The 17,908-nt window shown below is 35.0% G+C and overlaps 1 protein-coding gene across 2 annotated transcripts; it reads right to left on the bottom strand.

The window, feature by feature from the left end:
- Positions 1-8: 8 nt before the first annotated feature.
- On the bottom strand, positions 9-2,952 carry LOC131673770 (signal recognition particle subunit SRP72). Of its 2 annotated transcripts, XM_058952044.1 has the most exons (9): positions 2,748-2,952; positions 2,540-2,657; positions 2,216-2,471; positions 1,610-2,083; positions 1,170-1,532; positions 794-1,101; positions 498-704; positions 219-347; positions 28-78 (listed from the first exon to the last, which is right to left on the bottom strand). In XM_058952044.1, coding segments are annotated over exons 1-9 (1,953 nt in total). In that variant the 5' UTR covers positions 2,845-2,952; the 3' UTR covers positions 28-77. The 2 variants fall into 2 exon arrangements, with proteins under 2 accessions (XP_058808026.1, XP_058808027.1); XM_058952043.1 differs by having other exon boundaries at positions 9-347.
- Between the last annotated feature and the right edge of the window lie 14,956 nt (positions 2,953-17,908).

A 17,908-nucleotide genomic window follows, 5' to 3' on the forward strand; every position in this document is an offset into this window, starting at 1 on the left:
TGAATAAAATATTTTATAAACAAATATGCCTGTATTTCGAAGATACATTTATCTTTCTCTGTAAAGATACACACGTATCTACAAAAATTGAAAAATTACAAATAATATAGTACAATAATTTTATCATAAAAACAAGCATATGGCAGTGATGATGATTTTTATACTTTAGAAATAGTTCATGTTTATGATGAGGATTATATTATATCACTTTTTATTACCATTTACCACCTTTTTTCTTCTTTTTCTGTTGCACTTTTCGTTGTTGCTGACGAGGTCCTGATGATTCCGCTGCAGGACTTTGACGAGGATTCGGAGAAGGCTTAGCGTTTGACATTTTGGTAATATCGCTAAAAGGAAAAATAAAGTTACATTTGATGTCTCAACTACTTTATAGATAATAATTTTGAAAATTATTCAACAATTTTGCGTTCATAACATTTTAACTAACATACTGAAAAATCCGAGCTTTTGTAAATTTCAGAGCAGTTATAACTTACAACTGGTCGGCGGCTCCAGTAGCAGCACCTTGAGTTCCTTTCATAGTAGCATCACGGTTTCTTCTGTCCCTCTTTTTCCTAAATCCACTACGCTCATGCTTAGGTAACCATCTTTCAGGATCTGGTCCAACAGTCGCATCATAATTTTTAGGTAATTTTCCCTTGCGCTTACGTTTCTTGCGCTTTTTATCCAATGCTTCTGGTTTTCTACAACAAATCAATAAAAAATTTGTTTTTTTACAACGTCATTTTTAGTAAAAACTGATGGACTTCTTATGTGCATTAATCAAAATTACCCAGGAGAAGGTTCAACTTTTTTTTTTACAACTTTCATTCCAATCACCCAGTTGCTGCTTTCTAAAGCATCTACTACATCTGTTGATTCTGTTAAATCTTTTAATGAAGGCAGTCTTTTAGACAGACTTTGTGCTTTTGCTGGATCGTATTGAGCATAAGCAACTATTAATTGAGCCAACGTTTTTGTATCAGACGGAGTTGCTGCTAAAAGCTCTTCTAAACTAGCTGCAGCAACAGCAACTTCTCCTCCTCTTAAATGGAAATCTGCGGCTTGACGCCACAACTTTCCAAGATTGCCAGTATTTTCCTTTATTAAAAAATATTAGTTATTTGATAGATACTTGCTAAATATTGACTTATTAAATAAAGGCATACCTTATTTTTTTTATAATAATTAACAGCGTTTTTAAGAACAGCAGAAGCCTTATCTCTGTTTCCACTGACCATATGCAAAGTAACAAGAGCACTAACTATTCCTGGTAATGATTTTGTGGTTTCATTAAGATTTTCTAGTACTTTGATAGCTTCTTCCTTTTCCTCATTGCTCAGCAATAATTGTACACATGCCAATTTTATTGGCAGATAATGTTCACCCTCAGCTTGTTTTTCAAGAAGTTTCACTGCTTCTTTAGCTTTGCCTTCTTTTGCTAACTGTACAGCTAATACAGTGGCAGCCTTCTTTGTAACTTCAGGATATTCTTTCATCAACTTTTTACATAGTGATTGACACTGTTCACTCTTAAAAATGCAATTACTTAATCACGTTATAATTCTTTCATAAATTACTGTAAACATCATAATTTATATATTCATACCTGATTTGTGTATAAAGCTAATAAACATTGATTGTAAGCAATACTTTTTCTTTGCCGAGATGTCAATTTATGCTCCAATCCATCTTGCGTAGCACTTTTCATTCTCTTTTTACTGTCAAATACATTCTGATCTTTATTCAATGTTGCAATATTATTATTTGCAACAGCAGCCAGAGCAATGTCATCAGGTCTTTTCTTGACAGCTGAGGCATATAATACTTGTGCTTCTTTTTCACGTCCTTGCAATTGTAAGCAATAGCCTAGCTGAACTTTTATGATACCAATTTCATCTTCAATTGCTTCTTCAGTCATCTCCTCTTCAAAAGAATCACGACACATTTTCTCAGCTGCACGCAATTTCTTTTCAGCTTTTAATAAATTAGCTTTGTCCTCACTATCAGATGCAATAATTAGACATGCTGAATTATACATCAATTCGTAAGTAACCTCCCTTAAAACTGGAACTTCTGTTTTCTGTAATTTGAATAAGCTTGCTTACTTGTGAATAATATGATCTATAGAACTATTAGTTACACAAAGTGGGCGTATTAAAAATAAGTTTTATTATTAATATATATTATATACAAAATAAATTATAATTCTTACTGATTTTTCTTGAGCCAAATGAACAAGAACTGCTGCTAGATTTGCTTCTCTTTCATCTTCATATTCATCTGTAGAGTTTTTAATTATATCACGATAAACAGCAAAGCAATCTTCATATCTTTCCAGTCGATAAAGAATTTGTGCTTTCAATTCTTTAATTTTCAATGATGGATTTGGTATACTATCGATAATCTTAAATGCATCGAGAACTTGATTCAAACGATAGAGACAATATGCCTTTTCAAATTCAAGTTTTCTGTAAAAATAATTAAATATTTGATGTCTTGAGTATTAGTAAAAACTATAATAATTGATTGAACTTACGTCAACAGTTTTGGATACTTATTAATGATTTGCAAGGCATCATTGAACTTGGATAACTGTATAAAACTAATAACTTTGCAGTGTAATGCAGATTCATCATCTTGTGAAAGTCCAAGAACTACAAACAAATAATAATATAAAATTTAATGAATTAAAATTGAGAATTGAAGAGAACATCTGTTAGAAATAATGAAATTGAAATTATTACTCTTATTAGCAGTTTTTACTGCACTTTCATATTGCCCATTTTGGCCTTGCCGGTATAGTTCACCGAAAAGACTGTAAAGACTGTCTTTTCCAGCCATTATGATTAATAATGATTACGCTTTGAATAACTGAAGAACCATTGATAGAACAACTGCTTCGTTGGAAATTACAGATGTTGACTCAATGCTTCAATGAACAGTATCAGGATCAAGACATTCAAGACTATCATGTAAGATATATAGTGCCTACATCACGGATTGATCAATCGGTAAAATTCACGCGAATCACTACTTTATCAACAGCAGTTGATTAACCTATTTATTTGAGTACCTGCCGCTATCGGTTAAAAGTAGATCATTTTCGAAGCATATTTCCTTGCAAAAAACAATCGCATGAAAATGAAACGTATAAGGTACAACATATAGCTTTGAAGCTTGAGATCTTGGTGCATTGGTTGACTCGTCAGCGGTGCGTTAGATAATCTCATGGCAGCTATGATCGGGCATAGAGTATATGTTTTTACTTTCCAAAGAATCAGATGGTCGTTTCGTAAGTGGCAGTGGTGCCAATCTCGTCGAATCCAGGAGTTGCTTTAAAGCAAAAGTTACTCTATCAAAAAGTTGACTTCTACTCAACATCTTTCGATATTGAGATTTAAATAAATAACGTAATTCTGGAAAAAGTGGGTAATCGGCAGCTTCGAAGAACTTAACGTATAGTGGCGCTGAAATTCAGACATTTGACTTGGATTACACACTACCACGCTTGACGCTGGTCTTCGATAACATATCTTGCAGGGTTATACTATTTGCAATCATCACGTAATATGTCATTTCCAGCTTCAGTTCTATTTGATTTTGAAAAAGTGTTAATTTATCTTGCGAAAGCTCATAGCAGTGCGCCACCGTAGAGTTACGGGGATGAAACTCGAAGCCACATTGCTTCATTGCTATGATAGTTTTGGTTAAGCGGTTCAATCCTATTTGTTCCCATGAACTATCATAATCATAAAACACGTTAAAGGGAAGCTTATTATTAAAGTCGGTAATGTTTATGTTTGCTCCCAGAAGGATCAACCCACCAATGGTTGCCTCGTTAAGGAATCGTGCCGCTAAATGAAGAGCTGTTTTACCTACGACTGTAACATTTCCCTTAATCTTATGTGAATTTGTGAAGAAAATGTTATTTCCGGAAATATTCTTTCTACTTTACCTGTGTGATCTTGAGCATCGATATCATTACACATTTTTTCGAATTTGTCAATATAATATGCGTATTGGGCATCTGAAATTGCTGACTTGTACATAATTTGAGACGAAGCTATGTATGACAGTTCGTCCTATTCGATCAACGATTGATAAATCTGAGCTGCCCATTATCGCTTCTAAAAGAATTTTTCGTGTTTCAACAATGTCTTCTTTTTCAAAAAGCTTTGACATGAGGCCGACTCTATTTAGAAAGTTGAAGGTGTTAAACGAAGCGCGATATTTAATGAAAAGCTGGAGTTGTCTTATTTAAGGTTATCGTTAACATCGAACAGTACTGCCTAAGCCGAGTTGCCTTGCAAATTTGAATAGTTGATATGGGCTCCAGCACTATAACAAGTCGAGTCGTAGCTTTTAATCCACATTCATAAATATTCCCTTGCAATATACTTGTTCGATATGACGCATGATATTGTATTATTTGAAGGGTTAATTATTTCAAGGGCTAAAGTTATTAATGAAAAAATTAGTGAGCGTTGTACGTACTCTAGTAAGGCTTTAAAGTAATGCTCGCGCGGAGTCTACCGTAGAGATACGCCGGTAAATGAGTGAGGTAATTCATTGGCGTTATACCTTCAGCATCAACCAACAGGACATAAGCCCTATAATTTACTAACAGAATATGTACGAGTACCATACCAAGATCCCTTTTTTGTGTTGCAATATGAAGAGCCACTTATCAATTTGAAAGTCGATCATACGTCCATCGTGTCTATCAATTTAAAATGTAATGTGTTGCCTTTATAAGCAATGTTGACTTTAATGGATGGGGACTGCAGTGAAACTTGTGCAGAATTTACGTAGAATTTAATACACGCAATGTGCAGGTGAGACAGACCATGGAAATCAATAGCATCTACTTATACAAGTTGGCGTTGAAAGAATATATCGATGATTTTGTTCTTCCGTTGATAAAATACCAAGTGGAGAGATGTGCGTCCATTCTCGTCTTGCAACATTGTCAATTTACCGTGTTCGAGATACTTACTTGGGGTTACTTCGGGACAAAAAGTATCATTTTCTAAATCAGGCATGGAGAACTGCACTGCCAGGTGGAACAAGCCATAACCAGGCCAGATCAAACTGTTACTCGGCAGATGCGATTTAATTTACAGATAGTTAATACCCCAAGACGCGTGTCTTCGGGTATTGATTATCTGTAAATTAAAAAATACTGAATCGAGTCTTGCCTTCGGAAAAAGGAAAGATAATTTGAAAATGAAGATTACTTCTTAAGTTCGAATTCATCAGTTCGTATGTTGATTGTATATAGAAACGTTACAAAAAAATTACTTTTTGAAAGTACCAACTCTATTGTGAAGACTGTGGTTCATGTTTTCGAGTCGTGTACTAGGTTTCGTTACTGTAATATCTACACCTTTTTGCAGTAGGATCTCAACGGCTTGAACATATTTTTGAATATTTTAAATTTCAATCAATTTGAGCAATATTATTAATTAAAATGTGAATTTCACACGCAGGCGGTACGATATTTTGACTATTAAAAAGTATATTATATAACATTATTCAATATTCCTAGAAAATATAGAGGAGGTTTGGGTGAGAGAGAGAGAGAGAGACCAGGTGTACTCACGCGTACTGCAAACAAGATTCACAGACTTGTAATTTGGGGTGTTAACTGTCGATACAAATAACTGGTATCGGCTAAATACAAAAGATCCGTACAGTACGTATGAGATGTTGACACTGTTTACAAAATTGAATGTACGTGGCTCTATCTGTCTTCTTCATTAACTTTCTTTCTTCCTCGACATGTCTTCTTATACAATGCCGAAATTTAAAGATTTAATAATTCCATATCATTCTATCGGCATAAGAACTTCATTGTGATTTGCTAATGTTTACCAATAGTACAGTATATGGATCCAACTAATTTATTTGTAATTAACTTACAGTTGTGAATGGTATACCAAAATTTCATTTAACGAAATATTCAACTTTAAGCAAATGCAATGTTTGTAAGCTTTTTACTACCAAGTATCTGGTGATAATCGATTAAAATATGCAAGTCAAGAGATTAGTTTGCCTTCCATCTTTAAAAGACTATTGGAATTATTTAGTTACTAAATGATTAAAAATAGTGTTTTGAGAGATTTATTCCAACCTCTTTCACTTTGCACTTAGTGATAATGAAGATATTAATAAAATGGAAAGACAAACACGATGGACTGATCTCAACAAAAAAGAATCGTGATTGCAATTTAATTAAGACAAACAAAATCGCAAGTGATAGATATGCAGTACGAAAGAAACTTCAATTTGTCCTTCATTCCAACGTTATTCAAAATAAGTATACCTTTCAATCAATCTTCAATTTATTACAGTTAATTGATAAAAGGAGTTTTCAATACTTGGTTATTGTCTAAAAAATTTAACATTTAAAGACAATTAGCAGAATTTTGAGAGGAGCTAGTAATGGAATTAATTGAAATTCCTGTAAAAGCAGAGATATTCCTCAGGCTCTTTAATTGCACGCTTCGGATAAGTAACATTTGAAAAAGATGTAAGAGATGCATAATGTGTGCACAAAAAGTGGTATGCATTGTGAAGTCGCTACTGCATGCGAAAACAAAAATCTATTCTGTCTGTTATCAATGTAATAAACAACTACATTATTGCTTAAATCGCTTTAACATATTCAATAGATAAATTTAAAATTTAAAAGTGTAATAATTATTATAAATAACAATTAATGGTAAATACTTAAATGAATTTATAATAACCTTTTCAATTACAGTTTTGGTTTGAAATATCGAAATGGACACCTTACAGCGGCTATAGGTATATCATCTTCTAATCATTAATTCTAGTTTATTTGATAAATTATAATATAAACTATAAAATAAAACAAATAATAAAAATGTACAGAATAGCTTTACCAGCGGACACATAAATGATTAAATTTCTTGCAAAATCATTCAAAGTATAATTAAGGGGAAATTTCATTGAATTTACTTGCGGAATTTCGAGTATCAATATTGAAACCGATTGTTTTTTTAACTATTCTGTATAATCAACGTATTTGATGGTTGAGATTATTGAATCTTAACCTGCAACCATATTAAAAATTAAAGTTCATCCCAATAATAAATAAACTAGAATTTTCCACTGTTTTTGAATATATATCGATAATGTGCTTATCTTATGGAAAACGTTGAAGCTGTTGAAAATATTATGACTACCTAACAATAAAATCTATTCTCCACTTTTAATGGTACCATGCGGATATAAAAATATTTCTAATACTGTGTCAGCATGCATATTTGTGCAGTTGACGTTTGCTTCAGCTTTGTAAAAAGTGTCATAATACCGTACATTTAAATACAATAAAATATCCAAACATATTATCAATCGAAATGCTCAGATTTGTAGATATCATGACTAGTAAAGGCAAGTTCTGTTACATTCATTACTAGTTTATAGAAGAAATACTTACGTTAGTACAAGCGAGAAGTTTAAAGAATTGAACAGACCTCTTTCATCTTTAACATTAAGTCTGCTTCATGTTTTAATGATACATCCATGGTCTTCAACTGTGATTCGGCATCTATTGTCATACAGAAGTTTTCTGGCTACAATGTAAGGTTTAGTGATCTTTGGAAAGTTACTGATTTACAAATGATTCTTAAATTTCAACAGTGGTGTAATCAGCCAGTACATATAAACTAAACGAATGTAAGAAAATTTTTCTTTATTAATTTCATTGACATTGAAGTAAGTTTGATATTCCGATAGAAAATGCAAAAGAGAAATTTGGAACTGATAAAATGTATTATTAAATATTGTTCTAATTTATCATTATTTATATAAATATCTTTACATACCTACATTATGTAGTACTATTTTCGCTTTTTATTAATTTTTCATCCGGCATACTTTTATTAAATTACTCATTTCCTGAGAAGAACTTATTATAGCAAAAGTAAAAATAAGAAATACATTAAAATAGCGATTATGATCTTCTCACGAAACTCATTATTCTTATCATGTATCCAAGTTTTATATAACGATGTATCATCTTCATTAGCCCAGAAATTCAATAATATCTTCTTATTGTGAGTTAAATGTTTTTGATATTATGGCTATATTCGATCAAAATGGGCAGTTAGGTAGCTTCTGGTCAAGTCAAGCAACAAACTTTGAATTAGATCATTATATGACCATCGTATAATAAGGTCAAACCAGAAACAACTCTTGCCGATTTTCAAAACGTTGGTATTACTCACGAGAATAATTGTTAAATATCTCATAATACTAATATCGATGCTATCAGATCACATAATCTTTTTAATTTCTTTTTCTAGCTGAAGACTCACGTCTGCACATCTCAGAGGAAACCCTTTAAAAACATTAAAGAAATCAGTTTGATTAGAATATACTGAAAAATATTAAAAGTAGCCATTTCTCTATGGGTGTAATTTATTTCGACTTTTATAGAGCTGTTTTACCCCAGACAGATTTGTCTATTACATTGTTAACATTCTTAAAATTTGGATTACTATCCTCGTAATTCATAAGTGTACTGCCAGTTCCGCATTCCAACGGCAGTTTCATTGCGTATACCAAAATATCCAAATCAGTGTTGCGAAAAAAATATGCCAAATGCAACAGTCATTCCGGTATCGATACCTACTTTTTTCAGCAACATTTTCACCAGTAACAATATCAATTTACTCTAAATCCCGAAATATCGCTGCTGTCACTTCTCATGTCATAAAGTAACACCATATAAAGCGTTTCGAGTTTCTTCTGAAGAATATGATCAGCACCTTCTTTCAAAAGCATAATTCTACAATTTTTGTTTTTTTCGTGTCTCTCTTCACTTGGCAAAATGTGTTGACGTATTTCCCCGAGATACAAAATTTACTATAATCGGATCAGTGATACACTATTCTTCTCACACAATACGAAGAAATTTGTGCAATTTGGTCTTAGATTTTTCTGAACATTGTACGTAGCTTTTTCGATGGAAAATCTTGTATAATTGTTTTAAGCTTTTCATTGAAGGGGCTCGCGTTGGAAATTCACTTGAATTTTGTGGGTCAAACTGTGTGGGAAACCAAATATTAGTTTCTTTTCTGCTCGAAATTTCGAATCTTGCAGACCGTTGAAAACTGTAGCGCCGACCATAAAATTCATTGTTACGATGAAACTGCAAAATTGATATTCTTACACGAAGTTAATTTTTTAATACGATTTTGGACGTAATTCGATCATGTCAAATGGAATATATCAAAATCCCATAAAAATTACAGTTACGTTACACGTATACAGGGTGTAGTTATAATAAGACAAGAAAAGGCGGCGGATAAGCGCCGCATTACGAGCGATGCATTCTATTTTCTATGCGATGGTTTTCTTGCGGATTGAGTGAAACCAGCTTGAGCTATCGGGACATTTGATCTGGCAATAAACGCGATATCATCGTTAGTTATACTACTATACACGCTTATCCAATGTGTTACAGTTACGATTTGGCATTCATAATTAAGTTTCCTTTTATTCTCACGCATGTAATCTAGAATTTTAAATAATTCGACGATTGCCTAAAATAACAAAATCAAGTAGATCGTTACACCATAATTACTCGTGTCCATTTTGAAAGATCATAAGTCTTTTCGCAATGTGTTATGCGCGCGCGTAATTGCTTCCATTTGAACACGAATACTCCGTACTGCACTTCGAGTTTCTCAAGAATGATGTCCCTGCTGATGGAAAAATAATAATGCATTCAGTTATGTGCGTATATATATATATATACATATATGTAGCTTCTACTAACACGAGAAAAACGGTATATACCCTGTTACAATGTAATGCATAGGTGATTTATGAATGATACGCCGTAACGCGCAGGACGAGCATCTCTGACGACCTGCGTGATTATAAAGCAATTAGACTGGCAACTTTGCGCGATATCTAGAACAGAGATGCTAGTATTTTCTATCTAGCTACTTAATCCTTTCTTTCTCCCTCTCTCTTACTTTTTCCTAATTTCAATTTTATACATACTTATAATTTATTATTGAATTAAAATTTGTAATATTAAATTTTTATTGTTTTGCATAATTATTGTATTATTTTATAACAACTATGCTTAAAATGTAGCCACTTTGAACATTTATAATATCGTATTAAATTTACTGTCTCATATTATTATCCTCAACTTTCATTAGAATATCATTTCATGAAAGTATAAAATTTATGATTGATAATTAATATGTATAGTTATGATACATATCCAACGAAAAAAAATATCTCAACGTTGAGTAAATTTAATAATTAAAACAAAGAATAAAGATTATATATTAAAAAAAATATAAATAATAATATAAAGAGTATATATTAGAGAAAATTCTATATATAAAATATATATATATATATATATATATATATATATATATATATATATATATAAATTTATTCAACAAAATGTTACATCTTAGTTTTTTACAAAGCACATTTTATTTCTCTACTGTGTGACGCGCCTTGCCTCCCTTTGCCTGTGTTTTGTGTGATTATGTATATAAAATATATATATATATATATAAGTATTGAAATAAATACGTACTGATTCTTATTGAAATTTTCTAGTCTCAATATCATTTAAAATAATGTACATATACTCATATACTTTATCTTTATGTAAAGGAAGTCAGTTTTGACGTTTAAATTTACCCGCTATTCTATTTATTAATAATTTACGCAGGGAAATGGAAGCACGAGTGCTCCAGCTACCAAAAAACCTGCCGGACCTGCAGATTGCATCGTTCGCGCGCGGGAAAACTTGGAATTGGAAGGAAAGAATGCAACACGGAAATGACGCAAGCGTTTCAACTAATAAAAAATTTTATTGCTGACTCATTGCAAATAAATAAAATGATAAAATGTATAAATAAAATGGTGGTCTGGCAATGCCATGCCCGTAACGCGACGAACTGGCGAGGTGGCGTCCTTGGAAAGGCGCTCAACCGCTGCGGGTCAGTACGAATGCTCAACTACGGCCATACGTCATTCGACGGTCGCACTGATGCTCACCGCTGAACGACGGATCGTTTCGGGTGGCGACGCCTGCGAAAGTCGCTCGTCCGCCCGGTGACAGGGAAGAGAGATTGATTGATTTTATTGATCCTTCTTCATTTACTCTTCATCAGAATTTATATATTAGGGCCATTTGCACATAAGATAGTTATATTGTATACATATATAGCATAGTTAATTTCAAAAGTAATTATTTTGGTCAATTTATCACAGTTTAATTACATTTCAATCAATTGTAGAGATTTCCTCAGTCGAAACAATATAAAGTCAAGAGAGAGAGAGAGAGAGAGAGAGAGAGAGAGAGAGAGAGAGAATAATCCTGCTGATTCTTGCTACCGCAGTTGACGTCCAGAAATCCCTGGGCACAGGTGGCAGCTGGTGGAGCGCCGGCGGTACTGCTGTGCAAACCCAGGCAACCCGGCTCATTGAACCCACGGGAAGCCGCACTTACAAGAAAAACTGGCGCAGCGGTCGGCGACGATGACGCGTCTTCTGCTTGCTGCTGCCAACTCGGCGACCTACCTGAGGAAGAGTGAATGCCCACCCGACGCTCGCAACAACGCAGGCGATACTTAAATTCCTTTCATCTCTCTTGAGCTTTCTTTCTCTCTCTTTGGCGTGCGTCTTCGTCTTCATGGCCTGCCAAAATCCGCGCCGCTCCTGTCAACACCTCGAACAAATGAACCGGACATAAGTATTGCGCTCACGCAAACACACATGCGTCTGGTCCGGCGCGCGGACATGAAGAGGCAAGGGACGAAAGGGAAATCGCTAGAAAGCGGTTTTCCTCGTTACATTTATGTAACATGAGTTTTTATTTCTCGTTCTATGGGCAGTTAATACGGAATCTTTGCTCACTCGTTGCACTGGTACCATGAATTGAGCGGATGATATAAGAGGGTAGGTCAATAAGTCCTTAGAAAAAGATAGAATTATTTTATTTTAGGTAGATTTATTTTCATTTTTCTGCATAATCTCCTTTTAGCTCGGTATAATTTTCCAGACTTCCTTTGAGTTTTTTTAAGCCATCAGAAAAATACGATGTTGGGAGTTCCTTAAAATAGCCATTTGTTTGTGTCATGATCTCCTTATTAGAATTGAATCACTGTCCGGCGAGCTACTTTTTTATGTTTGAAAACAAGAAGAAGTCACTGGAGGCCAAATTTGGTAAATACGGTGGATGGTCCACTAATTTAAACTTCAATTCCTGAATTTTGGCCATTGAAATTCCACAACTGTCCATTTGTGCACTGTCTTGATAAAACAGAATTTTTTCTTGGTCAAATGGGAACGATTTTCCTTTATTTTTTCTGTTAACCGGTCCAATAACGACGCATAATACTCTCCGATGATTGTTTGTCCTACATCTAAATAGTCGATGAAGATAATTCCACGTGCATCCCAAAAAACAGTGTCTATAACCTTGCCTGCTGAGTTACAACTTGCCTTCTTCCGAGTCTATTCATCTTTAACAATCCAGTGTTTTGACTGTTCCTTTGTCTCGGGAGTGTAGTAATGTATCCATATTTCGTCTATAGATATGAATCGTTGCAAAAGGTCGTCCGAATTACGGTGGATGTGCGCCAAGAGGGCCTTAGTGGCGATTACACGACTGCGTTTATTCTCTGCGGTACCCATATTCCCAAAATTTTTCTCATGTCCAATTTATCATGCAAAATGGAAATAACAGTAGCTTTTAATACCCCCGTTATTTCAACTATTTCACGCAATTTTATTCTCCGATCACTCAACACCGTGACGTGGATTTTGTCGATCATTTGGGATACTCGCTTCTATACAGGACGTTCTCAAAGATTTTCATCTTTTGCTCATGTACGGCTACGTTTCAATCCATTTAAGCTGTAAAAAGTCGCATAGCCAGAAGCGGATAGACCATGAACTGCATCTAACTCAACTTTGATTTCTTTCGGTGAAATGCCTTTTAAATATCAATGTTTTATCATCACTTGGAACTCTTTTTTTCATTGTTGAAGGATAAGCAAAAATTGTTCATTTTGATCGACGATGAAAATGCAACCACTTAATGTAGGTATATGATTGAAATGTTGATAGCACTCGAGTTAGAAGTGAGTTTGCTGTGGCAACATAAATAGTGATACCCTCGTATTTACGTACGTTCAGTAATTCTTATTCAAAAATCCTTTTTTTTTGTAAATGACTGAAAACCGTTCGTTCAATCAGTAGACCCTAAAAGCAGAATATCTCACCTTCGTGACATGTACAAATTGCTGATCACGTCTAATCATTTGTAATTTGCCCTTAGATTGAAGGAACACCTTAACGACAATATCCTTTTGGCTTGATAATAATAAGTAGCAATTAGGTTTTGTCTCCGGTCGAATGGTGAAATTGCTGGTTCCACTAATAACGTTCAAGTACTAACCGATAGCATTGCTACAGTATTAGACATTATTGACAATAATTTAAGGGCCAGATTTAATGGTTATTACTTCCTTCGAGAGGAAGCGATCGTTTTCGCAATTCTCGAAATGTTTCTTTATTCCGCTCTATTTATTTGTTCATTTTTTTCTGCTGTTATATTCGAGTGCACTGCATCTAATTTCAACATTCAAAAATCTACAAAATCATTCTTTCTTGTTGTTCCTTTTTTGCATGTTCTGCATGTGCATTAACTTCTGGAATTTTTGTAATTTAAAAAATATCTTTTTAAAACTTGATATGTTTTGAGTCAAGCGATATTTACGTGGTAGTTTATTTGCGTACGCATTAGTTTGCCTTTGTTGTACGAATTTGATACTTTCATATTATATTTTAGCGGATGTTTAGAGCTCATGTTGAACAAGCGAAAGCTTTTAAATACATTCAGCTTACACATACATTTAATATATTTATTTTGTAACTAATTTTGTATCAATTAATAAAAATCGCAAAGAGAACAAAATGCATAAGTCTTTTCGCTCTTCAATGAATTCAGTGATAAAAAGTTATTACCATTAATTCATGAGGCAAGGGGAAAGTCATTAAAGTGTTTCTTTAATCTAGAGGTACAATGTAAACGATTAGGCGTATTCAACAATTATTAGGTGGAATATGGGACTAGATATAGCGATTTTAGATTAAATTGATTGAATAAGTAGTTTTCATTTAGTTACAAAAAAAAATAGTAGATTTCAAATTTTTTTTGATAATATTTGCTAAATCTAGGAAAGAACCTACTACAAGTTCAGTTAATTTTTTATGCAAATTCGGTTCGGTCCTCATTATTTTTTGTAATCATTTTTCTTTGACGCTTCGAGTGAATGATATACGAAACCGTAGCGTCGAGCATATCAAATCACTCGTGTAGTCATTATGCTTTGGTATACTAGCAAAAGTTGAGGAATAAAGTGTATATAAGGAAAACAACCCGAGAAAAACGGCAGTGATCAGAGTTTATACGTAAAAGATGATGATATAGAAACTTTTTAATTACACAATCAGTAAATTGTAAGCAATTTTGTATACGCGAGTTCGATGCTATCGGATATCATTAAAAAACAATCTAGCGAAGACCATAATTGATTAATACTTAAGAATTTCGATTTTGAAAAATAAATCCGATAGCTATATACAAAAGCATTTCAACTGTGTCACTTGAAATAGCGCGGGAGAAAAAATGAGGGAGACCGGAAAAGGGGGAAGAGAGAAGAAAGGCGCGAGAATCAGATTTTATCATCGCCACACGCGATGATTCTCAAGAACCTCCGAATTCGGTACACCCGCATCGCCGCCGCCTCGACGCGATGCGCGCTTTAATATGCATACACAGTACACACGTGTGTGATTTTTGGAGGATACTTCAAAAGGAACTCATATTTAGGATGGATGAGATCCGTTTAGTCTACGCGCTGCCGAATAATGTTGTAACAGCTGCCCCGCCGTCAAAATAACGTAACATAATTGACGCTACTGTGTGTAGGTCGACGAATTGAAATGTTTCATTCGAGGCTTCAATCACGTATACAAGGCATCAATTATTGTAGTCTACATACGTTTGAAACCGTTTGCCGGAATGTATCTACATTGACTTAGTTAGTTATTGGTTCTTCTCCGCATAGCTGAAAATTAGTAAATAAAGTAGTAATTAGACCATCTCTCTCTCTCTCTCTCTTGCTCTCTGACTACGTTGCAATTAACCTGCGCTCCCTTAAGATTATCAGGTATGCGTGATATATAACGAGCTGCGAGATGCATTTGCATGTTTAAAAAAAGAACCGTATGGAAAATGCATGCATCGACATGCTTTGGTGGGCTTGAAGCGCGGAAGATGATAATAAAAATGTGAAAAATAACAGGAAGAAGCTCGGCGGCTAAAGAAAGGCGAAATTATATCGTCCTTCAAAGCTTAGATACTCGTGTTTAGAAACTGTGAAAGACAGTTCCGTTCTGTAAGCTCGCCTAAGATAACTTTTACTCGCTCTTGCGTTCAACCGCTAATGCTATCTTAATGATTTTATTTTTTTCGAGCTGGATGCTATATTGTTTTGCAGTTTTACTTTCTCACTGATGATGTACTTAAACAGTTGGACGTGCCATTTTAATAAGAGAATTTTACTATCGATATTACGCATAGCGAGTGTATTTATTTTACAACATAAAAAAACCCAAATGCACCAGTCTCCATGAGTTGTTTCAAATTTTATTTCAAATAATAATAAATGAAATATTTTGTCGGTGTCGTTAATCTGCTTGGCGTTAATAATAATAGCTCAATACTTCTTCCAACGTCACAGCCCCTGCAAATTTACAAACGCCTGCAGAGATGCAACCAACATTGCAACTCTTTAATCTGAATTCTGTTTTATTTTAAGTCATAACGTATCGTTCACGATTCGAATGAAAATTATTATTAAGTTTGATCGACTACATCGATGTGAAATTTTCTAAGTAATTCGGAATAAGTTAAATTTATACAATTGCACGACTAATTCAATCGTTAAATGCTCTATAAAATCTGTAAAATTTATCAGATAATCATTCGTGATTTTCCACTTTTTTCTTACAATTTCTTTGCTAACAAGTAGAGAAATATTCATATTATCAACTAACATTTACTTTAAAACTCAGTATTAGGATCTTTCTTAACTTAATTAAAATTTGAAGGGCCCATCAGTGCCACCATGTATAGCTATATATTAGCTTTTCCTACAATTAACAAACAACAATGTAAAAAATATATACCTGTGACAACACTCTTCACCGAAAAGGCGAGTCATCCCTCTTTCAAACAATGTGTTGTAAAAGGAAATTAGAGCGAAGAGCTAGTAAAGCAATAATAACAGCAGCAGAAGCAGTACGTACACAAGCAAGAAACAAAGGTGCAACAATTCTGAAGAAAAAAATTGTTTTCAGCAGCAAAACAGAAAGCGAGCAAGCAAATATGCAGTAGACGGGGTACGAGCACACAGCATTGCGCGCGCGAGAAAGAGCCATGCGTGGCGATCGAGGGCGAGGGGAGGGGGGGGGGGGCTTTCTAGCGACGCGCGGCGAGAGAGAAAGAGAGAGGAGAGGAAGCAAGCTAAGCGCAGGCAGGAGTTCTCCGGTCTCTCGTTGGCAGCCACATACATAGTCTCGTCAGTCGTTTCGCGGAGCGCAATCTGTTAGCATCGAGAGACCGGTGGCGCGGCTGGCCCCTTGAACGCGGCAGCCCTTTCGCTTCTCTCTTTCTCTGATCCGTCCTCCCCCACCATCTACCAGCACTGGCTCGCATACTCACCGTACCGCACCGCACTACGAGTTTTGTGCTCTCCAGGTGCGCGTCTCTCCTTCGTTCTTCTGTGGCAGTGGTCCTCGCTTGTCGAGGAAAGATCGAGAGGGAAGAGAATAAAGCTTGTGTGTCCGTGTATCGGTGTGTGCACGTGAACCTAACCTCCAATACAAAGTGAAGCGACGCCTTAGCTCTCACTCTCTCGCGAATTTTCCTTTGTGCATACACGTACGCAACGCCACAAAGCCATAGCAGCAACACGCTGTGCAGCCAGAGGAAAAGCTCATAGAAATGCCAAGGACACTCGGCGCTGGCGTGTAGTAAACAAAGAGGAATCGAGGCTGCGCGCTACCGATTCTCCGCGGCAGTAGCAAAACCATCACGACGCGCGAGATAGTTTCCGATGCATTGTTGTTTCCGTCGTTATTCTTTTTTTCTCTTGTCGATGGTGAAGGAAGACGTGCAGTGTGTATTGTAAGTGCGCGACAAGAGAAAAGGCTTTTTTCGCTGGAGAACGTGAGCGCGACGAGTTTCGCTGCCAGATAAATATTGTATTTTGTGAACGACGCCGCGACGGAAGCCGCTATATTGGAGAGGAAGCGGGAAAGCGGCGTGCCGCTATTCTGTGTGCCAAGGCAGAGGCGCTCGTCGCAACCGGAAAACGTAAGTGACGTCCGACATTCCTAAACTTATTATTGTATATATGTGTGTGTGCGCTTCTTTCACTGTATACACATGTTATTAATACTGTCGATGTGTGCAATAATATACGTATGGTTATAATGTGCGTGTAACTTTCTGCCGTGCCTGATTTAGCATGCTGCTATCTTCTTGGAGGCTTTAAGAAGGGTTTATTATTCATGACTTTTATTCTTTATACTCTTGATAATTATCGAATTTTAGAAAAACCATTTAGCCTTCCTTTATTACGCGAACAACGCTTCAAATCGAGATAATGCAATTCAATGTCATTCATTGAGATATGATTTTTATTCCATTATTTGTCCTATCTACTTCACAATAGTTTCAGATAACGATCTATTGAACCACGCTACAAGTTTTTTTAAACCGACTTAATAATTTCGAACGCACTCGCGATCGAACGCT

Source organism: Phymastichus coffea, unplaced genomic scaffold (assembly GCF_024137745.1).
Source record: "Phymastichus coffea isolate CEN01 unplaced genomic scaffold, Cenicafe_Pcof_1.1 PCOF00194, whole genome shotgun sequence".
NCBI lineage: Eukaryota > Metazoa > Arthropoda > Insecta > Hymenoptera > Eulophidae > Phymastichus > Phymastichus coffea.

Excerpts from the sequence above, each read along its gene's own strand:
- LOC131673770 (XM_058952043.1), bottom strand. The coding sequence starts at position 2,844 with ATGGCTGGAAAAGACAGTCTTTACAGTCTTTTCGGTGAACTATACCGG. Across the intron at positions 1,102-1,169 it reads ATTATTATAAAAAAAATAAG|GAAAATACTGGCAATCTTGG; the intron begins GTATGCCTTTAT and ends TTTTTAATAAAG. Across the intron at positions 705-793 it reads AAAGTTGAACCTTCTCCTGG|AAAACCAGAAGCATTGGATA; the intron begins GTAATTTTGATT and ends GATTTGTTGTAG.